General features: G+C 43.7%; 1 protein-coding gene across 1 annotated transcript in view; it reads right to left on the bottom strand.

Moving 5' to 3' along the window:
- Positions 1 to 3,090: 3,090 nt before the first annotated feature.
- The window catches only part of LOC115099792 (peroxiredoxin-6-like), a 50,163-nt gene continuing 27,956 nt past the window's right edge, over positions 3,091 to 25,297 (bottom strand). The window contains exons 4-6 of the mRNA XM_029617641.1: positions 15,101 to 15,244; positions 10,920 to 11,066; positions 3,091 to 3,444 (exon numbers count right to left, since the gene is read on the bottom strand). Of these exons, the coding sequence (XP_029473501.1) occupies positions 3,310 to 3,444; positions 10,920 to 11,066; positions 15,101 to 15,244 (426 nt within the window). The 3' untranslated portion in view covers positions 3,091 to 3,309. The remainder of the gene's footprint in view (positions 3,445 to 10,919; positions 11,067 to 15,100; positions 15,245 to 25,297) is intronic.

Here is a 25,297-nt window from a genome sequence, read left to right as displayed (position 1 = left end):
TTCTCGGACGCGGCTGTCCTACACTTAAACATAACAAAAGCAACGTGGTACGGTTGCCCTGGCAGAAGTGGGAAGACCAGTGCAGGTTAGTGAAATGGTGCCGGCTGACATTTATCACTTGGGGTACAGCAGCAAATGTGAACTCCACTACCATAATTGAATTCGGTCAAAGCATTTTTCAGAAAGCCAGGCTTTTACATTTTTTTCTGGAAGGACATATAAAGTTTCCCATAGAGATAATTATCAGTGATAATGAATTAGAGATTGGGGCCTGCGCATAGAAAAGTTGCTTCCTCCCCCCCCCCCCCCTAAGTTTCATCTATCTTGAAAACAGGGATCTCAAGGGTCACACAAATATTGGGGAGGGGGCCAGGTGATGTTTAATACAAAAAAAAATGTGAGCACAGAATCTTAAAGTCTGTGTGCTTAGATAGTGACAGGCGGTGCAGCCACTGGCACAGGTTTTCTTGCACTAACCTGCCCAAAGTGAAAGATGCCAATTAGCACAGGAACGACTCCTCCTCCCCTCCAATAGTTAATTTGAGCCTCGACACCCTCAAGTCCATTTCTCCCCCCACCCTGCCCCTCCTCATAAATAGAAAATGGACCTCTGTGCCCTCAAGGCCCCCCAGGTCCAGTATGAGTCTTCAACCCCTCAAGCCTCCACCCCTACCTCTGAAACACAAATCACAGGGGTGTGCAAAACACTGTTAACAGTGTCACTGCCAGAAGACGTAAAACTGTCACCCTCCTGTCGGTGAAGATTTCAGAACCATTTTTTTTGGTGCGGTAGAGCGCATGGTCAGTTAAACTAACAATGGCTGTCTACTTGAGATACAGTCCCCCACTCCCTTTTATGACGTGCTGTATAGATGGCTCTGGCCTCACATTGCTTTACATCTGCTTAGATGACAACCGTAAATATGGGTAGGAGAGGGTATGGTAGGGCTACCAAATGGTTCTAGGTCGCGAGGAACGGGATTAGCCAGTCGTGGTTTTGCCCATGTGTGCTAGCAGGGACTTCAGAAAGCAGAGTACTTGCATCAGTTGCTTTAACCCAGTGTCTCCTCCCATCAGGTGTGTGCCACAGAAAGGTTGCCACTGCCTGCTGTTCAGATCCAGACCAGCACCTGGGCTCTGCGGTCAGCACACCTCACAGCAACAAGAGAGGTGTGCCGACAGCAGAGCCCAGAAGAGCAGGAGCTCCTTCCTGAGAATGTCGGCCATCATGTGCCTGGGGTGTTGTAATAATGGGGAGCATCCAGGGTGTGCCTAGGCAGGCCCCCACTTTATGTGGCACACGCAGCACCTCATCTTCCCCCTTTCTAATCTTTCTCCTTTGAGTCCCTCCCAAGCTCTCTTATCCCCAGGCTGAGTGCGACAGGGAGAGCGGGCACGGAGCACTGGATGTGACTCATTCCGAGCGTTGGGAGCAGCAGCAGTGGAGAAGCCCTGGCAGCCACATGCAACTGCAAAGGCAATTAACCTGAGCTGGCTGATCACATCATACTGACTTCTACCATCTCCTGCACTTGGTAAATAGAGGGCAATGGCCCATTGTCATGAGTTAATGTGTGTCTCTGCCCCCTCTTTCCCTTTGATTTAAAATTTAGAAGCGAGACTTGTGGGGCTTTCAGTGCCTTCCTAGTTCTTCTTTTCTATCAAAGGCGTCCTCTCCATGTCTGCGCTGCCTGCCCTGGGAAGGCTGGTGTGCCACACATTTTTTTGTTAATATGCCAGGGTGCACGCCTCCTCCTCCAAAGCGAGTATAGCACCTGCCAGACAGGTTAACACTGCTGCAATGAACAAACTCCCTACTCTGTCCAAACAACCAAGGAGAAAGACAAGATAGAGGACACCAGTCCAAACTTTTCCCCCAGTCTCTAAAAGACATTTACCCCCTCACCCCTGTGATTGTTCAGAAGAGCGATAATCAATCTTTAATAACTCATGTATCTTACAGGCTTATTTTATGGCCAAATGATTTAACTCTCAAAGCTTATGGGATGATACAAATAGAAAGCAAAGTTTTTAGCTAAAGAAGCTTATAAAACCAAAACAATATTTATAAAGAGCAATATTCAAATGTTTTTATATGGCTAAACGCATCTTACCTATGTAAATATGTGATTTAAATATTGCAAACCGGCAAGCTTATTTTCCCCCTTTGAAAATAAGCTTGCCAGTTTGCAATTACAAACTGTGATAGTGTAGTCTGCTGGAGGTGTGACCCCGAGACACTGGCAAGATGAGTCAGATTGGTTCTAATTGGAACAGCAGCAGGGCAGCTTCTGCCAGAGACGGCTTCCTTCCCTCTTCGGGTACTTGTGGCCAGCAGGGCTTAGATCCCAAACCAGGACTAAGCAGGAAGGCAGTATGAAGAACAAGTGAACACAAGAAACAGGAAAACCTGATGAGATTTATCAGCAAATCCAGAGAAGTGAGGAAAATGCTGGAGTCAATGCAGCAAAATGAACTCTGCAAGCAGAACTCTAAAGGAGGGGGCTGGAGAATGAGAACCAAACTGGCAGCTTGCTGACTAGAAGCCTGGAATTATATATGTTCACACAGAAAACAAGGCTGCTGCCAGCAGGAAGTGTGGGCCAAGGAGTTGGGAGGCTTGACCAAATAGTCCCCATAGCCCACAGCAGCCCCTGCTGGTGGGAGGTGAGAAATGCCTATCAAGATTTCACACAATTCTTCCTGGAAAGTTTGATTATTGCCTCTATCATTATATTTTTATGAACTCAAAGTTTAAAGGATTCCAATCCTCCATTAGTATACAGGGCAAGGCATTTACTGAGTGATAAATGCAGTATCGCACTTTAGTACATTCTCATCTTGATGTCAGTGTTTCAATCACTCCAAAGGATTTTCATCTTCCCTGGTCTCTTACTGTGATGGCTTTCTTTTATTAAAAAGCATTATCTCCCCCTCCTCCATCTTTTTCCAAGGTAAAGGTCATCCAACATATTGCACCTATAGGAAAATCCACAAGCAGTCAAGGATGGAGATTACATTTGTCTCCTCTCTAATTAGAAGACTAAGAGCCTACCAGAGCAGCCAAAAAGGAACATAAGATGGTTGAAATTTAGGTTTGTAATTTCTGATTTATTCCATGATAATAAAGGAAATCTCATAAGCCACCTGTAGTGGCTGACCAGCACAAATCTTTCCAGTAAAGGCAATTCATAATTCCCCTCCCCAGCATTAAATCAGACAATACATAAAGTGATTCACATTAAGGAGGATGGACATGCTGTTGGGAATGTTGCTTTCCCTGCCCGTCCTGCTTCCATTCCTTTCCTCTCAATCCCTCGGCTGAGGGGTGAACCGGAGATATTTCTTGCCAGAAGGAAGGTCTTTAGTGCAAACTCCACAAGGGAACAGCTTTCTGGCCTCGTCTTCGGAAACTGAGCTGCTAACTATTACCTTGTCTCCAGGCTAGTGAAAAAGAGCATGAGCGTGTGAGTAATACACTTGAACAAACCATTTTACTTTCACAATTGTACTACAGTACTTTTTACTGCTATTTTTTAAAGAGACTTTTAGCCTTCATTATCTCTTCCCTCACACAAACCCTGATACTCTCTCTCACAGAGGATTATACCAGACCATCCCATTTCTATTACTAGCCAAGCACTGGTAAGCAAGCTTCTTCAATCTAAACAAGCATTTTCCAATCCAGTCCTGGAGGCACACCTGACTGGGTGGTTTTTCAGGATAGCCACAATGAATATGCATGAGATACTGCACGTATATCTGTAAATTACATATGTTATAGTTTGTTTGTTTAATTGTTTATTGCATTTTTATACATAGTCAGAATATGCAAAACATCAACATTATACATCATGAAACCCGTATGTAACAATACATAACATGAAGATAAAGTACAAATACAATATTCATAACAGGTAGTCTTAAACCAGAATTACATCTCCAAGGACCCTCCCCCCCTCCCTTCTGATATCAAACATAGTATAGTATAGGATCATCTCTATATAATATCTATTTTAAACTGAGGTGGTCTCTAAGTGTAAAGATAAGAGAAGCTTAAGATATAAAAAGGAAAGAGGTTGTAGGCAGATAAGATCTAGGCATGAACTCAAAGTAAATTTCACTTTCACCCTATCCTCTCTTAGCTCACCCTATCATTGAAACAACCATTTCCCTAAAGGGTGCCATTTCTGCATGTATCTGTTACCATTTCTGTGGGAGTGTTGCGTCCGTCAGTCTCAGACTGCTTCAACCTCTGTGCCTCACCTTTCTTCCTTCTCTCTCCTCAAGCCTTGGGAAGATGGCTGCTGCCGCATCTTCTGCTCTCTCTGGTGTCCCCGGAACGGCAACGGTGATGGTGTTCGCCATGTTTCTCCTGAGGGCCTCCTAGGGTGCACGCGCGCATACAACCCACATCTTTATCCACGTCATGGCGGGAACCTCGGGGGCGTCCCCTCCGAGTGACGTCAAGCCATCCAGGTATTTAGCCTGCCCTTCGTTTGCTAACAAACCGAGTTAGCAAGGATCTTGAATGGACTGGAATGCCTCCGGTCTAAACTGCTCTGCCGCTTCCTTGCTGCCGCTGGAAGCTCTCTCTGCCCTCTGAGGCCTTTCATCTTTAACCTGGGTACCTGCTCCTCGGGGGCCCTATGCTTTCTTTCAGATACCTATCTGGGATAACGGGTACTCGCTCCTCAAGGGCCTGCTCTCCCTACCTTGGTGCCTACAGTTCAACTACTTCTGCCTGCCAGGATTTTCATCAATACAGCTATCTACTTCAGTGAGTAACTAACATTGTCAGTCTGTCTCATCTTCAGTTTCAGTGCTGGGAGTCTGCATCCGGGACTTCCTCCACTAGCCTGCGCTGCCTACCATCTACATGAATGTGGGACTGGTCTCCTCTCCTGAGAAACCCTGGATTATTCTACTGGGTTACCTCACTCCTGCCACCCCTGGGCAGTACCACCAAGCTGTATAATAAATATGAATTCTCTGTGTCTGCGTGTATAGAGTCTAGCCTAGTACTGCGGTTCCTCACGGGGCTCCTCCCCGTGGGAGTGGCCATCACCACAGTACCCAAGAATCCACTCCAACACCTCAAAACCAAAACAGGGAGATAGCTATCCCCTTTTGATATGTCCAGATTCTAGATAATCTAGATCGAAGGCTCTCCTCTGTAGGGATATGTGCTGTTTTCCATAGCAGAGCCATTTCGCATCGAGCTGTCATGATAATAAGATGAGCTATTTTCTATTGCTCTGGTGTACCATCAAAAGGTATATTTAGGAAAGCATTCTCTGGGGTTAACAAAAACCTCACCCCCAATACATCCTGTATGAGTTGACTAATGTTCTCCCAAAATGGCAATATTTTAGGGCATTTCCACCACATATGAAAAAAGGTTCCAATTAATGCCATCCCTCCAACATCTTGAGTCATAGCTGGAGTCAAATTTATGCAGGCGCTCTGGAGTATAGTACCATCTGAACAAGATCTTGTAACTATTTTCTGCCAATGGAGTGTAGGGTGAACCCTTCTTGGTGGCCAGCAAAATGGAATCCCAGGTTGTTTCAGATAAGGATGTGCCCAAATCTACCTCCTAAGCCTTCATGTATGCTGGTTTTGAAATTGGATCTTGATATAATTATAAACCTGAGAAATCGCTCTCTTTAGTGTATCAGTTTGGTCACACCATTTTTCCAGTTGAGTCTTACCCTTTTCCAGTTCTCCACTAATATGATTTGTCTGTAAAAAATGTCAAATCTGGATATAAGTGAATATATCCTCAGAAGGTAACTGGTACAGCTCCTGTAAAGTATGGAAGGTGATCATTGCTCTATGTGCCCATAGATGTCCCAAATATTTAATACCTTTCTCTTCCCAAATTTGGGCAGCCCTCGGATGTCCCAAGGTGTGAAGGGCTTTATGGGTAAAAATCCCTGAATTGAAAAAGTATTTTCTCTCCCCTCCCAATGATGCCCTCCATTTTGTCCATATGACGAGAGTAGTGCAAACTGGCATAGGGATAAATTTTAGTGGAATCCAAGAATCTTTTGGTTGCCACCTTAAGAGGCATTTTTCCCACCATTGATTGTTCAATATCCCCCCACTGTTCGTGTTCTCCTTTAAGGTGTCAGTCTATCATTGCCCTTATCTGTGCTGCCATATAATACCAACTTATATTTGGAACACCCAACTCCCCTCATAGCTTGGGTCGAAACATAACATGTTGTGATACCCTCAGGGGTCTTCGCCTCCAAATGTAGGAGAAGATCCTCTGTTGCCACCACTTAATAATCACCACTGGAATAATGATTGGTAAAGCTTGAAATAAATACCCCATCCGGGCAATACATTCATTTTTACAGAGATCCGACCAAACCAGGAAAGATATAGTTCTGACTACCTATCAAGATCCCTGAAGAACTTACTTATCAGTGGAGGGTAATTCAATTGGTATAGCTCATTAGGATCTTTACTAATATTCACCCCCAGATATTTAATTTTCTTGGAGGCCCATTTAAATTGAAATGAAGTCTATAGGTCTGCTAACTCTTGGTGGAAAAGTTATATTCAAAAGTTCAGATTTTTCTATGTTTAGCTTAAATTCCGATACCCCACTAAATTTTTGTAAAGCAGCCAACATTTCTTGTAATGTAGATGATGGGTTCATGAGAGTGAATAAGATGTCGTCGGCGAAAAATGATATTTTGTAATCCCTCTCCCCAATTGTGATACCCCCGATTTTGTCATTACTTCGGATATATGAAGCTAGAGGCTCTAGAAATAACGCAAATAGTAGTGGTGAGAGAGGGCATCCCTGTCTTGTCCCTCGGGAAAGGTTCAGAATAAGCAAATATTGCTTACCTGTAGCAGGTGTTCTCACAGGACAGCAGGATATTAGTCCTCACATATGGGTGACATCACAGGATGGAGTCCAATCACGAAACACTTTTGTCAAATTTTAGAACTTTGACTGGCCTCTACTGGGCATGCCCAGCATGGCACTAACCCTGCAGCCAGCAGGGGTCCCCCTTCAGTCTTGTTAAAAAGCTACAGGTAGTGCTGAAAATAAAATAAGAAAACATTACGAACCCAACACTGGGGGGCAGCAGGCGGGTTTCGTGAGGACTAACATCCTGCTGTCCTGTGAGAACACCTGTTACAGGTAAGCAACATTTGCTTTCTCACAGGACAAGCAGGATGGTAGTCCTTACAAATGGGTGAGTACCGAGCTGAGGATGTCCGAGTATGCACCAAATGTACCCAGGCATGCAAGGCATTAGGCTGGGATGAAATTTGGGCGAGGGCATCCTGAACCCCACCGGGCAGGCGGAAGGGTGTAGGTACGTCACGTTGTAAATAGGTTGCGCAAGACAGACTGGCCGAAGATGGAATCTTGTCTTCCGGCTTTATCTAAGCAATAATGGGCTGTAAAGGTATGGAGAGAACTCCAGGTAGCAGCCCTACAAATGTCAGGAAGCGGCACCAAACATAGGTGTGCTACTGAAGTTACCATGGCCCTCACAGAGTGTGCTTTAACATGGTCTTGAAGTGGAATGCCCGCTTGCTGATAGCAAAAGGATATGCAGTCCGCCAACCCGGAGGAGAGAGTCTGCTTACCCACAGGCTGCCCCAATTTGAGAGGATGGAAAGAGACAAACAGTTGAGTGCTTTTCCTGTGGGCAGCTGTACGCTCTAGGTAGAACGCTAGAGCCCGTTTGCAGTCAAGGGTATGCAGAGCCTGCTCTCCTGGACTGGAATGGGGCCTGGGAAAAAAGGTAGGCAGTATAATGGATTGATTGAGATGAAACTCCGAAACTACCTTAGGTAAGAATTTAGGGTGAGTGTGGAGTACTGCTCGGTCTTGCAGAAGTTTAGTGTAAGGCGGAAAGGTAACTAGAGCCTGTAATTCACTAACTCTGCGAGCGGAAGTGATTGCCAAAAGGAAAATCACTTTCCATGTGAGATATCGAAGGTCACAGGATTGAAGAGGGAACTTAAGAAAATCATGTGTAAAATGATACATCATCTGCTTCTTTGAAGCTTTTGTTTGAAACTATCAATAAAAATGCTTATGTTTTTTTTAAATTCCTACTTTAAAGAGATGCTTGAAACAATGCTTCCCAACCCTGTCCTGGAGGCTCAGGAAACCAGCTTGTTTGTTTTTTTTTTTTTTAAGGATATTTGTAATATGCATGAAACAAATCTGTACAGGGGTGAATTGGCCTTTCGGGGCTTCGGGCATGCCCCGGTGGGCCGGTCCGGCCAATCACGTGGGTTGGTTTATGTTGGTCACAGCGGCCCTATGCTCGTGGAGCAGCTGTGACCAACACCAGCCCCGCAGAGCTGGAGCTTCCCCCGAGGTTCTCCGTGGTCTACGGTGTAATTTTTACGATAGAGGTAACAGCTGTGGCAGTATGGGCCGGCTTCCCAAGGTCCTCCCAACGTAGCACCACAGTGGCATGGGCTGGCTCCTCAGGCAGCCCTCTCCCTGAAGCACCGCAGCAACAGGAGGCACTCTTATGCCTTCCTCTCCCACCTCTACCTCTATCGCCTCCTGTGGTAGCGGGACGCAACCAGCAGATTCCCCACGCTGTTGCCTCACTGCTGGTTGAAGTCCTGCTGGCCCCTCCTTATAATTGGCCACAGCAAAAAATAATGATCCTTCTCCCCCCCCAGCATCGGGGGCCTTTCAGCCCTTCTCTTTCCACGTCAAGTTCCCTGTCTGCACTTTAAAACAAGAAAAAAAAATGTTAACTCTCAGTTTGTCAGGAGGAAGAGACACTGCAGAGCCAGCTCAGAAATCAAAAGATCCAGTCATCTTGGCAATTATACATAATTCTCAAAGGCTGTTTAGTCAAGTGTCAATATTTAGAAACGTAAGGAGAATGTCTACTTAAGGTATTAAAAAAACAAATCAAAAATCTTTAAAACATAAGGGGTAATTTTCAAAAGGAGTTACACGTGTAAATGTAATTACTATTGTAGCAATTTTCAAAAGCCATTTACCCCCATAAAATGCATTTATGCGGGTAATCCTGTGGACAATTCAATGGCATATATTATAGCAATTTTCCAAAGTAAAATGACATGGGTAAAATGAATTTACATGTGCCCTGCTGGATCTCACCAGTGGTTCATCAAGCCCACCATCCTATATGCGACAATGGCCAACTCAGGTCTTTTGAAACTACCCAGCAGATCCTAATGGGGAGATCCACTCCCTGTTACTCACTTCCAGAACTGAAAGGTGGTGACCCCCAAGCTTCACTGTCTAATAGTTGTTTTAGACCTTTCCTCAAGAAACTTGTCCAAACCTTTTTCTAAACCTGGCTACGCTATTAGCCTTGAACACATCTGATAACAAATTTCACAACTTAATTGTGCTTGGACTTTAAAAAAAACCAGACAAAAAAGTCTTACAAATTTGTTCAAAATCTGTCATTAGTTTGTTTCATGGAGTGTCCCCTAGTCCTATTTAAGAACGTAAGAGCATGCCATACTGGGTCAGACCAAGGGTCCATCAAGCCCAGCATCCTGTTTCCAACAGTGGCCAATCCAGGCCACAAGAACCTGGCAAGTACTCAAAAACTAAGTCTATTCCATGTTACCATTGCTAGTAATAGCAGTGGCTATTTTCTAAGTCAACTTAATTAATAGCAGGTAATGGACTCCTCCTCCAAGAACTTATCCAATCCTTTTTTTAAACACAGCTATACTAACTGCACTAACCACATCCTCTGGCAACAAATTCCAGAGTTTAATTGTGCGTTGAGTAATAAAGAACTTTCTCCGATTAGTTTTAAATGTGCCGCATGCTAACTTCATGGAGTGCCCCCTAGTCTTTCTACTATCCGAAAGAGTAAATAACCGATTCACATCTACCCGTTCTAGACCTCTCATGATTTGAAAGGGTAAATAACTGTTCCTTATTAACTTGTTCCACACCACTCATGATTTTATAAAAATCTTTCATATTCCCTTCGAGAAAGCCTTTACATTCTGTGCTCTTCTTGCCTGGAGTTGAAAAGCAGAGGGGGTTTATACATGTCTTTATATTACCAACACCACATTTATTTATAATTAACCAGCAGGTGTTTGAGTACATTGAAGAATTATTTAGAAAAAGTATGAAAAATACTAATGCACCCTTTTCTTTTGCTGCCAGCTTGTTTTCTTTGTTCCATCCTAAATGTCGCATGCTATCCTGGTGCAATTGAGACGGTCATGCTTGGCTCAGAAGAGTGTGCCCCACAAATGGAAGGGACCAAGCATGACCCAGGATATAAAAAAGCAGAAGAGAAGAGGCTCCGTGAGGATTTGGATTAAGCTCACTGTACATAAGTGACAAGAGATGTGATCGTATTTCAGACTTTTCCTACATTTAGGGCCAGATTTCCAGAGGATTTACACACGTGGGCGGGGTTACGCACGCCGGGCCTATTTTAAAAAGGCCCGGCGACGCGCGAAAAGCCCTGGGTCGCGTCTAAGTCCCTGGGCTTTGGGGAAAGGGGCGGGGAGGGGGCGGGCGCAAAAGGTAAGAACATTTTTTGGGGGGGGAAGGGTTAGGAAGGTTAGATTAGGAGGTAGGGAACGGAGGAAGGCCGCAGGTGCCGGCGAGCGCAAGTTGCACTAACGTGCACCCCCTTGCGCACGCCGACCCCCGATTTTATAACATGCGCGTGCATGTTATAAAATCGGGCGTCCATGTGCGAGCACCGGGTAGTGTGCGCACATGTATGCCTGCGCGTAGGTTTTAAAATCTACCCCTTAGTGTCTTGGAATGCTGAACCAAAACAGAGAGGTAATCACAACAATGTTACACTGAAACTACACAAGGACAAAATGAAATTTAAATTTGGGAATCAACACCACATAGTTTTTCAGTTTGGCTATCTGCTGAACAAGCTCCTTACCTGCCAGTCCACTGGAGTTGCAATTTTATGCTTTGCAGTCAGCTGGAGAGAATCTACCACTCTCAAGATCTCATCAAAGTTCCTGCCTGTACTGGCTGGATACAGTAAAGATAACTTCAGCTTCTTGTCTGGGTCAATGATGAACACCTGGAGAATCAAGAAAGCATTACTGGGGGCAAAGGTGTGACACCCCACTCCCAAATTCTCACCCGTTAGACAAACTATAAGCAGTTGTACACAAATTTATACTTGGGTGTTTGAATAGAAAAGATAAAGCAAAGTGCCCTCTGTCGCTCAAGACGTATGAATATTGATGGGTTTGTGTGCAAAATTTTAATGCTCAAAATTGAATACTTTTATACCACAACAATTTTTGCTTTCAGGCATCATACATGCTTACAGGATTTTCAGAATACTTCTAACAAGATTATAGAGTATACAAAATTTCCAAAGGCATTGTTAACATTGAGTTCAAATTTCCAAAGTATGTATCTGAGTTTATGCATATGAGTGAGAATTAGACTTTGCTTTTTGTGTCTGTGTATTTGTGTAGGAGAAAAAAGTCAATTGTGTGTGCCTGTGAGACAAAAAGAAAAAAAAAAAAAAAAGAGGGTTTGTGTGAGAGGGAGGCTTTATGTGTTCACATAAGTGAAATTGAAGCTGTGTATGTGTATATTTGGGAGATAGTTTGAAACTGTTTGCATGTGCTGGTGACAGAGATACTGTCTTGTGTAGGGGTGAAATAGATTCATTATTAAAATGTATCTTAAAACTTATGATCCACTGTTTCAAGAAAGAAAATCCTGCCCAAAGTGAACAGGATCAAGCTATATATCATGACCTTAATACAAGAAAATGAATAAATAAAACTTAAAGAAAATCAAAAGCAATGACATGATACGGACTAAAAAAAACCCTCTAAGTAATGTAACTTGACTGGGTGCCCTGAATTACAAGATGTCTGTATTGGTGGGTATAGGTGTCAGAAAGGCAGTGTGTGTGTGTGTGTGCCCTTGCTGATTTCCATCTGAGCCCTTTTTTTCCCCAACTTGCTTGTGCGTGTAGCTTTTCTTAGCCGGTCAACTTATGCTGCAAGCTCTGCAACAGAGGAAAAAGAGGTTTAGGCGTTGTTCTAGAGTTCATACCTGCCAGAATTCCTGAGTTTGTTACATTTTTGTTAAGATTTTGCTTTGTAAGATGGTTCTGAGTAGGAAAGGAAAGCCTAGGGCTTACCCTGAATGAAGGCACTCTCTTTTGGTCCGATTGATACCTTTGTGATACGCAAGGCAATTCTAATCAGGAAGAGGTCCGCTGAAGAGCTCTGGGGGGGGGGGGGGGGGGGAGGGGAGTGGAAGCTGGGCTCTCATCTCCTCCTAGCCTGAGCATTTTGCTCAGTCCAGATCAGAGGACTCCTCTGGGGGATCTTGCTACTGCTCGAACCGCCTAAGCCTTACGCAACACAGTAACGTCAGTGGAGAGATTGTGTGAGCGCCGAGTTTGTGTAAGCGGCAATTGGAATAGCATTTGTTGATGTTTCTAATGCCGTGGGAACCCACCGGATTGGTTGGACAACAGGGGGCCAGCGAGGATGGTGTGAAGCAGGCCCTACCAGAACTCAGATTCCTGTCCTAAACACCTTGCAGGAAAGAAGTGGAGCGTTTAGCAATGGAAAGGCCCACAGTTTTTTTTTCACTGGAGATTGGGAAAGCAATGGAGGGCCTCGGGAAGGCAGTAATTGCTCAGACTGCTTCAGTGATGGAAAAATGTATTCTTTTAGGGAATAAATCTGTTCTTGAAACCTTGAAGCAAAATATGGAAGAGTGGAGAACTGCTAAAGTTAAACATATTGATGGGGATCCAGGTTATTGTCAAGGATAATGCAGTTGGAGAATTTGAAACACGCTGTAAGACATCAAAATCTGCATTTTATTAATTTTCCCCCACTACCTTTGATTCCACCTGTTGAAATGTTTAAACTTATTTAAGGGAAGTTTTAAAAATTCCGGAGCAGTCATGCCCCCCTCCAGTTGCAAATGCTTTTTATCTCCCACTGTTTTAAGAAACAAGAGGATGAGGCTCTTTGGAATAATTTATCTACATCTCAAAAGATAGCCTTCTTAGAGATATCAGAGAAGCATTTGGTCAAACCTTTGACCTCAATTGCGACTTTGTTCTTAGACTTGGACAGAGATTGGCTCCTGAAATTATTTTTCAAGCACAGATTGTTGGATTCGTGGACCCTTAAGCCGGCTGGGACAGATGAAGACACACCGTGGGAAGGCCCACAATGGAAGTCGAAGCCAGGAGGCAGCACAGGGCAGAAGACCGGAGGGATCTTCACCACTGGAAGCCCGAGGTCCCCGCAGGAGGAGCCTGTGAGGACCCGAGCCGTTTGGACTTACGTGCAATCTCTTGTGGGTCGGTGTCTGAAGAGGAGTTCCCGAGGATGGAGAAGAGTAGAGCTGAAGCCAGGAGGCCAACTGGAACTTCACCACAGGAAGCCCGCAGGCCCCCCGAGAGGAGCTCATGAGGACCCGAGCCGCTTGGACTTAGGAGAGGCCTCCTGGGTGAGAGCCGGAGTCAGGAACCAGTGGACGAAAGCCGGAATCAGAAGCCAGTAGTCGGAAGCCGAAGTCAGAAGCAGCAACTAGTGACTCTAGGTAAAGAGTGAACATCGTTGCAAGGCAAGGCACAGAAGTGGAAGCAGGGTTTAAATATCCCTGCAGCGTCTGACGTCATCTCTGGGCTGTCCTCTGTCTTCCCGCGCTGGGCCCTTTAAATCTAGAGCCCTTGCACGCGCTCGTATCTAGGGGGCGGGGCCAAGCACGGAGGATCAACGGCGTCTCCCTCGAGGAGGAAACGCTGCGGCAGAGGCTAGGCCGGGCCTTGCCGGCCGAAGAGAGGTTCCAGTGGCCCGGGCCGGCCCAGAGGTAGGTGGAGGATTTTTCTGATGTAAGGGTTTTTTCTGATGTTGCAAAAATTCAGATGGAAAAATGACAATTTTTGCTGATAAGGCACAGAGTTCTTCAATTTGGGGACTTATTTTTTTCTAAAATTTTCCAGTAAATGCTTGGTAAAATGTAATATTGTTTCCTATAAATTTTATGAACCTAATCAATTAACTTTATTTCTGAATGATAAAATGGTTTCCCAGGGATAAACCGCTATTGAGCAGTTTGTAACTTCAATCTCCAGAGCAGGGGAGGTTCTATAATGAGGCAGGGTGAGGCAGTCGCTTCAGGCGGCAAAATTTTGAGGCGGAAAAATTGCCCCTGAAACCTTCCTGCCACAGCTGCCTCACCCTTCATTCAGGCAAACTCTGGCGGCAGGAAAACCTGCAGTGCTGGAGGCGTGGAGAAGTGACGTGCTGGTAGGGTTTCCACTCCCTGCCAGCAAAAGGAAGGTCTTAGCAGCCAAAGAGTTTTCCCCACAGCCAGCGGTAGGAAAGGGCCTACGGTGCGCCAGTGTTTCCCCTGGAGCAGGCGGCAGACGAGGCCTTGCTATGTAGCCAGAGAAAAGGTCCAAAATGTGTGTGTGAAAGACTTGCCCTGTGAGAATGAGTGCCTGTGTGTGAGAGAGACATTATGAGAGGGTGTGTGTATGAGAGGGAGGGTGCGTGTGGATGGATGTCTTTATGAGAGGGTGAGTGTCTGTATGAGAGAACCTTGGAACTCAATCACGACATTCCAAATCACAAATGCCTTGCTTCCAAAATTCTTATTGCAATTAGATAAACTCTCACCTATAGGTGAATACTCAGGTTGGGAAGTTTTATGATTTTTTTTTTTAATCTGTTTCTATAAAAAAAAATAACATAGCAGCAAAATTATATGGCACATCAAATAAAATAAAATTAGTACTACAACTAGATGTGTTCCAGCAGGTTTAATATAATCCCCATATAGTATATAGGGGTACTACTAATAATAATCTCTCGAATGTCCTGATAAAAAAAACTCTCCTGCTGTCCAAATGAGAATAAAAATTGTTATACCAAAGGTGATTGTAAATGTTTCTGCAGAATTATAACTTGCTCCATGTAAAATTCACTCTCTGATTATGTGATAAATCTTGTCCCCTGATTTACTCAAGGTGTTAGCTGTAACAGATGTTACTTAGCATGGTAAATGGATATGAAATGCCTGCAAAACCTGCTCAAAAAAGCTAATATGAGGACTCACAGAACGAACAGTTAGGGGCAGGTCAATGTAATCCGTTTCAGCATTCAGCATGCCCAGCTTAATTGACACATCCCGCTTTTCATCCGCAATCATCGGGAAAGGCATAGCACCACTGATCTTATCCCCATTATAGGCGTTGATGTCCTGCACAGAGCAGACAGGAAGAAGAGACAGACAGGAGGGTTTAGCACAGTTAAAAACCTGGAGACCCTGGCACCATTCCTCTAGCTATCATTCAATATGCGATCTTGAGCATGTCACTTACCCTTTGTGACGGGGTGGATAGACCCGCAGAAAACAATGAGGTTTAAAAGCTTCCAGCAAGAGCGGTACTGCAGACCGTGCAATGAACCAGCCCCAGAGAGGAATATTCTAACTGTTCTGACTAGGATTTATCATTCTCCTAAACTGGGACAGAGCTTTAGAAGCATATGTTTCACAATCCTATAGCCCCACAAACAGCTGCCATATATCCGTGACCAAGGTACTATAAAAACAGCCCGCGTTCTGAAGCGGTCCTTAGAAACTGAAGGGTGAATTTTAAAAGCTTGCGCACGGGCGCACGTGTCAGCCCGTGCCCAGTGCCACCGCAGCCATTTTATGTAAGATGTGCGCGTGTTATAAAATAGGCTGGCCGCATACAAATGGGCACCCGCTTATGAGCGCAAATGCCGTTCCTACCACCTAAGTGGAGAGATTTTAAAAGGACTGAGCACCAGCACCATTGCCACTAAAACCAGTTCATTCCCAGTTGAGAAAGGTATTCCAAAACCCCTTAATTTAATAGCCTTCCTTCCCCCCAGTTAGCCCCGACCTTTAAAACCCTGCTGATCTGCCTAGTTTTCTTTATTTTATCACTCGCTCGTCAGCCATAGCAGAAGTTACACGGCAGGGGACCTCGGCACGCAAGGATTCCCACGCACATCTCAGGTACACACCCCAAAAGGCCCATGCCCCGCCCACTCCCCTTTCTGAAAACCTCAGAGGTATGCGTGCTCCGGGAGATCTGTGCGTATCTCGGCAGCTTTTAAAATCTGCTCAGTGTGAGTGAGCCCCAGCATATCTGTGCATCCCCTAACTGAGGCACGCGCTGGCCTTTTAAAATTCACCTTCAAGATTTTTAAGTTTGGGGAAAGACACATTTAGACTACAGCAGCAGCAGATTAGCTGTGGCCCAAGATATATTTGAACTTTTTCTGGTTACTGAGGTGATAATACATCATGATTCTGGAAAGGATGCCTTGACTTAAAGCAGTAAAAGCTTTAAGTTCAGAATTAATTGATTCTCACCCAGTGAAACCCAGCCCTGTCCTAAAGGTACACCTAACCGGTATATCAACACTCTGGGGGTAATTTTCAAAGGAGTTACGCGCATAAATGTAACTACTATTGTAGCAATTTTCAAAAGCCATTTACTCATGTAAAGTGCACTTATGCGAATAAATCCTATGGACGATTCAATGGCATATATTGTAGCAATTTTCAAAAGCCCACTTACTCGAGTAAAGTGCATTCACATGCGTAAAACCCAGATTTACGCATGTAAATGCTTTTTAAAATCCGCCCCTCTGGTTACAGGCAAAGACTGAGGTTATCTTGTGAAATTTATTGAGATCCTGCAAGATAATTGCCAGATGTTCTGAGTCCAAGACTTTGTCTGATCTACTGGAAAAACTGCTAAGATATATTAATAGTAGTTGAAAAACTTATTTAAGGGCAAGGAGACCAGATAATTAATATATATTTAAAATAAACCTCCTTGTTTGTGTGCTGAAATTAATATTATGATCTGCCTTCGACTTGACTGACATCATACCCATCCTGTTCTCAAAACTTCACTTGTAAGTAGAGACATTGTAACAATGTGAAAAGCTCTGGAGTTTGCTGTGTACCCTAATACAATAAAAAGGTCCCTAATTCCTCCCAAAAAACCAAAATAAAAAATATACATTTACTTTGTAACATTGAAAGATTGCTTTTGTCCACTCTTGATTGTTAATAGGTGAGACTGAGGCAAAAATGAACCATTGTATTATGGTTAAATACCTCATCCATCCACTGCCCCTACAGGAACTCATTTGCATGATCACATAGCTCTAGCCTGAGATAAGATATAGATATTGTGGCTAAACAAATAAGCAATGCAGAGTACTTGATGACATCACAATTCAAGTTAAATGACATTGTCAGAAACTCAAACTGAAACAATTCTACAGAAAAAAAACCCAAGAAAAAAAGGACAGAGGGCAGGACAGAGGGAGCCTGTGTGAGGGGCAGTACTGAGAACGGGGTCAAACTCTGGGACTGGCGATAAGAGTGGAAGAGGTTGAGCCTAGAGATGGAGGAGAGAGATACTGGCAGGTGGAGGAGTTGGGGCCTGAGAGGGCAAAGTGGTCAGGGGAGTAGGGAGAGTGAGTGGAAGGGACACTCTTACAGTGAATTTCTAGGGAAATTCTGCTCAAAATATTTAAAATTCTGCATCTTTAAGAAAATAACTTTTTTTGTGTATTAATTTAAAATGTAATTACTTAAAAAGACTCAAAAGGATGTGGAATGATGAGCAAACACACTATAAAACAAATTAATGCAGCAGGTGTGTTGCAAAAATTTGTGTAAATGGTCCATATAAAAATTAGAGCTTAAGACAAATTGACAACAGAAAATATATATAATTCCAAGTTATCAAAACATTTATTAGAAAATCAGTCCCCCGACATGGAACCATGTTTCACTAGGGCTGCATTGGGAGGGACGAGTCACACATGATATAATATGGTTGATGATAAATTGTTGAAAGGAATCTCTACAAAAACCAAGAGAAAATATCAATCATATAGGGACCATAATAACGTGGGAAAATTAGCAGAGAAGAGAACAAGAGTACCTACCCCATTCAATCAAATCAGCGTATAAAAATCCAAGCTGTCATAGCTAACATTAAGTTACCTACAAAAAAAGAAGTATAGGAGGGTTTTCAAGGGTAAGATAATGTGACCACCTCAAACCATGTTGCCTTGTAATTAGCGAAATAGAAAGGATCATGGATTAAAAATCGCTTAAATACCAGAAGAGCAGAAAAACTGAGTCTGTGTATAGAAGGGACCATACGACAATAATTAATGCAAAAAGAATCCAACAGTAAAACACTTACGTGAGGAAAAGGAAGAAGGGTAAACCACTTGGGTATTCACGGATAAGAGGGCAACATGAACCAAGAAACCACAGAGGAAATAATATGTACAGGACCATTATACCAAGGCAGATATGGGATTTGAAACTAAAGGAAAATTGTACAAGGAATAAAAAAATGTTTATAAGGAATAAAAAGGGATAAAACTTGTGATTGCCAAAACCAGTGGGGGTGGTTATGAAAAACCAGGGGGGGGAAGTGCGTATAGAAGAACCGCAAAGTCAAGAATGGGTGCATGGAACAGACGAGGAATGCAGTCATCAAGGACGTTACATGATAGTCCACCTTTATAGTGAGTAGTCCGGTGAAAAAAAGAAAAGCGGTAAAAACTAGAAACAATTGGTATATTAAATGTATACGAACTTGGAACTCAAAACGTGCAAACCAATAAATACCAGTGAGGGTAAGGAAAGATTTAAAAACAGGGTCTGGTGTAGTATTTGCATTGCTGCTTTTTCATAAGGTTACTGTTATTTGTAAACTTTGTAAACCATTGTGATGGCAAAACCGAACGACAGTATAAATAAAACTCGATAAACAAATAAATTTGAGTCCTGAACTTCAGTGCTGACACTGTAAGGTATGGCAAGGTTCTAGATGTCTAATTTTTGCAGAAGTTTGTGTTACTTCACAAACAATGGGGGGATATTTTTTTGCTGAGGTGACACCAGAATTTGAATTTTTTTTTTCATGTTTGTTTTAATGTGAATTGTCCTAGCTCTGCATCTGTTCTGATGATTAATGCTATTTTATTGTTGTTATGGTGATTGCTGGCTTTCTGCAAAGAGGATTCATGAAAGAATACACTGATTTTTATTTATTACATGATTGATTGGATTCTGTTTGTTTTCTTTGCTTTTAAATTGATATACTTGTGCATTTATAAACTGCAATAAATATAACAAATTAATACAGATTAATAATACATTTTTAATGCTGGTGTTTGAAATAACCGAGGTAAAATGTTTTAAAGTTTCATGCATGATGCATAATGGCTGTTGCAAACTACTTAGAAAGCCATTGTGGGACCTGCATGCCAACAGCCCATCCATGTTAACCTTGTGCCCACCCAAAAAAATCAGTTCTGGCTATGCCACTGCAGTCAGCAGCCAGAGACATCTCATTTGTTCTTAAGCTTCTCAGAATTAGCACATACCACTATGCTGACAGGTGGTGATTAAGCAAAATTAAGATTTGTAATAAAGTTGTTCAATTGTTTGCTCCCTTTCTTTATTCTGTTACTATAACCTAATGAATGCAAATATGTCTCGTTCACTATGACTTTGCAGAAAAGCAGACTCTTTAGAGGTGATTCCAGGACTGGGTCAGGAAGCACTGGCTCCAAACCATTCACTTCCAAGTTGCTTCCCACACTTATGACCAAGGAGCATTTATAATAAAAATGTAAAGCCACAATAATTTGCTCTCTCTTCCTGTGTATTCTGGTAAATGGTGCCTTAGGGTTTTGTTTTTTTTCAGCTTTAGTCATAGTCTCTCTAATAGGAGCACACGTGTGAACTACAATTCTTCAGTAATAATGTTCCGGTTCATTACAGATAATTCTCTCTTCTGCAGTTTTTAACTTCACTGTTCATCTCTGAAGCCCTTATTTCATTTAGTTTTGGAAATACCAAATGATTTGTTGCAGGATGCCTTATTACGCACACCCAGTTTTTATAGGAGGAAGAGCCAGTGGGTTGGACAGAAGCCTGTATGAAGCCTATTACCAACTTTCTCTTCTCTGGGTGAATTCAAGATCTAAAAAATAAAGCTATCCAAGTATAACTTACTCAGTCTGAAACTACTCAAAATGTAGATTCTAGAAATATTTCCAAAGCACTCTTAGCCATAACCTTTCTCTAACTGGAAAATGTGAAATTATAGTGCTTTTCAGCAATACTACTCCACTTTGCTATTTCTGAAACCCTCATGTCATCTACTTTCAGAAAATGTAAGCCTGCGAGATCAGGACATCAAATGATCACACCAGGAAACCGTTCGAAAAAGTTGGGATGTGGGATCAGGGACGGGTCGGGACTGAGCAGCACTGACAGAGCTGTGCTGGGGAAGTCTGTACTGCACCTGCACGTCAAGTTATGACTGTAAATCAGTCATTTTCATCTACAGTCTGATGCACTATGGGGTTCTGCCCAATTTATATTCAGAAACATGCTTAATATATCCGTACAGTCTCTGATAAAAACGAATTCTCTCTACAATGTTGCATGCTCACTCTGATGGTTTCCATAGATGTGCTAGAGCCGTGACATTTTAGTGCCCTGTTCAGAAATAGCAGCAAACTTAGCTGAAAATATACATAAGCAATTTTTATAAAATGGGCTATGGAAAATTGTACATATAGTATTTAGTTTTTAAATCAGAACTGGGAGGCTAGTAAGAGAAAACTTTTGGCTTGAAGTGGGTGCTCCAATTCTGAGAATCAGCTTTCTATCCAGAAAAGTAAGAAGAGAGGAAGTGCAGCAGAGGGAAGCATGGCCTGAGGGTCACAAAGGGCAGCTGGCAAACTGACTTGGAGAAAGAGTGATCTTCTGCAGACGGTGAAGCTTATACAGCTGACAGGTGGGAGATATCCTAAAAAGAGCAGTTTGGGCAAGGACAACCTGGCAGGCTGGGAGAGCCAACTGCTCCTAATCTGCTGACATCTACTATGTTACTATACATGTTGCTATCTTCTGTGTAGTGCAGTATGGAAAGGGGTACCAAACAGCAAAAAAATGACTCATCAACTCATCCCTTTGTCCTACGCAGCAAGGAGTCATTTTACTGGGCTTAACTCTAAATTCAATTTTAGGGATTGTAAATTTCCACCTCATATCAGATTTTATGGAAAGAGAAAATATTTAGTTGTATACCTTAAACCTGAGGTTCAAGACACCTAATCTCCCCCCGCCTTCAACCGATCTCTCCCAAGCGAATCCTACAACTAGTCACTCTCCCCCCTCACCTTTCTCCTAACTCTCCCAATCCCTCTCTCCGGCTAGACACTGCATTCCTCTTCCTTGCCTTCTCTTTCCCCCCTTCTACCTTCTCCTCTGTACCTCCGTCCCCTGAGCTTATTTATGCACATCAATTATATTGATTTATTTATATTATTTACTGTATTTTCTGTTAATACGAGTTTCATGAGTTTTAGATTATGTTAAAATGAGTCTCTAGAGTGTTAGGTTACGTTTAGTGTTTCTACTGTTAACTGGCCTCATTGTTCCATGTATCGCCTTAGAGCGAAATTGAAGTTTTATTGTAAACCGATATGATTTGTACTTTTACAGGAATGTCAGTATAGAAAAAGTAAAAATAAATAAATAGATAAATAAATAAATAAATTGTGTGCATGCAAATCCCCACTGGGACACACAGATCATCAGGGGGCCGATGTAATCTGTGCATTTATATTGTGTGCTGAAATTCAGAGCGCAAAAAAAAAAAAAAATTATCGCCTGATGCAGTAAGCTAATGGTATGCTAATGGAGTAAAGTCCAAATTTTGAAAGGCCAGCACGCGTAAAAAACAGGAGATGTGTGTGGCCACGCACATATCTCCCAGTATGCATGGAAGAGATGGTTTTAAAAAAAAGGGGCTGGCTGGGACAGCACCTTGAGGCACTGTCCCAGTGAAGCAAGCGCCGCAGCTGGCCGGCCTACACAAACTACTACGGCTCCGGAGAGCAGGTAAGTTTTGAAACAAGAAAAAAACCTAGTTAGAGGGGGTTTAGGAAGTTCCCTCCCAGTCTGCTCCTTTATCGCCGTACAATTCTTACAAAAATTTACCCAGCACTCGCATGCACCGATAGAAAATCGGGTGCACATGGGTAGTGAATTTTATAACATACGTGTGTTGGCATGCGCATGATATAAAATCGGTGCATCCATGTGCACAGACCGGGAACCGCGCACACATGGATGCCCGCCCGCAGGTCTTAAAATTCACCTTCAAGAGTTTAAAAAAGCACAATAACCTGAAAATATGAGCAGAAGACATGCTTAGCATATATAAAATATAATTTTTGCACATAAAACATTTTCTATAAAGAATACATTTTGTATGCAAGAGTATCTTCTGTGCAAGAAGCATGACTTATGAGCACAAAACAATGTGCACATAAAACCTGTATGCATTAGATATTTTCTTTGCGCAGAAATCTTGACATTTGCACCAGTTGTGTTTTGTGTGTGTAACCCCATCTCTGAGTGCGACTGATGGGGGCCTTAAAATAATTTATAGCTTTTGGGGCTGGATCCACTTACACTAGCTCTCTCAAAAGCCTCTTTTTCCCAGGCCTGGGTTCTTCCTCCCTCAAGACCTTAAGCGGCAGGGGTGACTTTGTAACTCTTGCACCTGGGAGAGGTGTAAATCCTTTACCACTATGAATGCTGTAGGTGCCAACAACATGCGGGAGACTAATGGAATAAACTTTACTAAAGATAACTTGGTTAAGTGAATGGCACAGTTCAAAATAATTCTTATCCTCACAGCTGGTCTTTACTGTTCATAGTCCTTTCTCTATCTGTGCGAGGGTCTCTTTCCTCCAGGATTTGGGCAAATGAGTTTCCTCGAGTGGACGGGGGTAACACCCCCTCCAAGCTGGCCTGAAAAAAGGATAACAGTCTCTGCACAGAGTCCCGACGTTCTCTCTCCCAGGGTGACAACTCCAAGTGGGGGGTCCTCAGTATTATTTCAATTTTGGTCTTACTCACAGTTCTCCAGATGTCTAGTCTTTTGAATCCCTCGATGAAAAAAGGATCCAGTCAGGAACATGCAGCTGTCAAATGTTTCAAGGAAGGGAGCAGCAAAACTCTTCCTCCTTTCAACCAAAAGTCTCTTCCCAAAAACTGAGTCCAAAACCCCAGAAGTTCTCTGGGGTAAGTCACCAGGATACCTCCCAGGAGGGTGCAGAGAGACAGGTCTTCCCTATCCCTGCCCCCCCCCCAGGGAAAGGTTTCCCCTGTGACCTCTCTCCGGGCAATACCTAGGAGTCTCGTAGGCTTCTTACAAAGGAAAATAGAGCAAAAGCCCAAAACAACCCAGGATGAAAACCCTACGAGCCAGTGAGTGGACTGGAAGAGCAGATCCCCAACCGCTCGCAAGGACACCAGATTGGAGTGCCTGAGCTCCAAGGGTAGGCCCAAAAATCTAAATCAGGAAAAGCTCCAACACTTCCTTTTGATTTCCAAAATCATGCTGCACTGCCCCAAGCTCACAGGAAAAGAGCGGCTTTTATTACCTGGCAAGGGGATGGCCATCCTAGCACTCTGAAAGGGAGGGGCTGTAATGAATGCTGCCCCCCCTCATTACCAACTTGTACTGCTCCTAGCCAAGAATGTTAAACTTGGGCCATGTTGGTAATGAAGCCCAGGGGAGTTATTCCATGTGCAGAAACTCAAAGTACAGGACCCTTGCACCACGAACTCCACTATCAACCTCATAGTGTTACGCCCGTCATTCGCAGATGGTGGCGACTGCTCTTGCTCACCTCATGCCTCACGGCACCAACTGCGTTTGGTAGACTCGCGGCCTCCGGCAGCTATCACCGGCCTGCCTGCCCCTGTTCCCGGGCCTCCCTGGATGCTACCAACCACCATCTTGCCTTCGGAGTTGCTTAGGCGCGCACACACGCTCTCGGGCCAGTCTTATGCACGTCATGTCAGGAACCTCGGGGGTCTCCCCATCGGATGACGTCATTCATCTGGGACATTTAAGCCAGCTGGCCCTGTCTGCCTATGACTTGGCAACAAGTTCCCTCATTTCTGAATCCGCTTTGCTCGCTAAGGATGTCAGTTCCAGTTCCTGCTTCCTCGGCATGCGACGCCTCGGGTACCCGCTCCTCGGGGGCCCTTACCTCATCTCTGGCTATCCGCTCCTCAGAAGGCCCTGCGCCTAGGACTGCTACCTGCCCCATTCCCCGGGGCTTCCTCTGGAACCAATGCAATTCTCCAGTGAGTACTCCGCTTCGTGGACCATTGCCGTACCATCTACTAAGGATCCCTCATCGGTTTACCCTATTTCACAGACCTCAAGGCACCTCTAGGTCTGTGTGACCTTTCTGCTACATCCTCGTTCCAGTGCTGCACTACTTCTCTACAGAGACTCAAGGACTCCCGAGCTGTATCTGACGTCAGTCTCCTACGCTGACGCTCCGTGGCTCCAACCCCTGGGGTCATCCTCTCTAGCATCTGCTGTGCTACGCACCTTACAGCTGAGACCTCGCCTCCCGACGGTGAGGCTCACGGGGCTCCTCCCTGTGGGCGGTACCATCTCTCACCTCGGCCCAGGGGCCCACACATGCACAAATCCTAACACATAGACTAACATTAACCAGAGAAGGTTTACTACAGCTCTGACCACAAGTTAAATTGCAAGCATTAAGAAACCATGAGTTAGGTTTGTGCTCCTCTTCTGAATCTAGGAGTAATAACTAATACCTTTGTTAACATGCCCAGTTTTACAACGGCTTGTGAGCACATATTTTTTTTGCATACAACACTCCCTGCTGCATGGAAAGTAAAGTCTGTACACAAAAAATGTAAGCACATTCATGGGTAAAAATGTGCCTACTGCACCTTATTACATCAGGCCCCAGGTGAGTAGGCTTTGTTGCAGAGCTGAAAATGTAATGAGGAGCTGCTGGAAAAGGCACCAAGAAGAAAGCTCAAGAGAAAACCTTGGCAACATTTCACAGATGTAATTGAATCCTGCTCCACTGCAAACAATTCCATGTAGATTTTGCTTCTTGACTTGCTCTTGATATAACAGTAAAAAACCCAACTAAGCAATGAAAATGGAATGAATGCTCACACACTCAAGCTTTCAATTCCCTAAATATTTATGCATTTAGGGCCTGATTTTTAAAAGCATTTATATGCTTAAAAATGGCTTTTACATGTGTAAATGCACTTTACCCGTGTAAGTGGACTTTTGAAAATTGTTTCAATATATGCTATTGAATGGTCCATAGGATTTACCCGCGTTAAGTTCACTTTACGTGGATA

The sequence above is a fragment of the Rhinatrema bivittatum genome, chromosome 10 (genome assembly GCF_901001135.1).
Source record: "Rhinatrema bivittatum chromosome 10, aRhiBiv1.1, whole genome shotgun sequence".
Taxonomy (NCBI): domain Eukaryota; kingdom Metazoa; phylum Chordata; class Amphibia; order Gymnophiona; family Rhinatrematidae; genus Rhinatrema; species Rhinatrema bivittatum.
The sequence above is the reverse complement of the archived record's forward strand: the minus strand, read 5'-3'. Positions and strand labels throughout refer to the sequence as shown.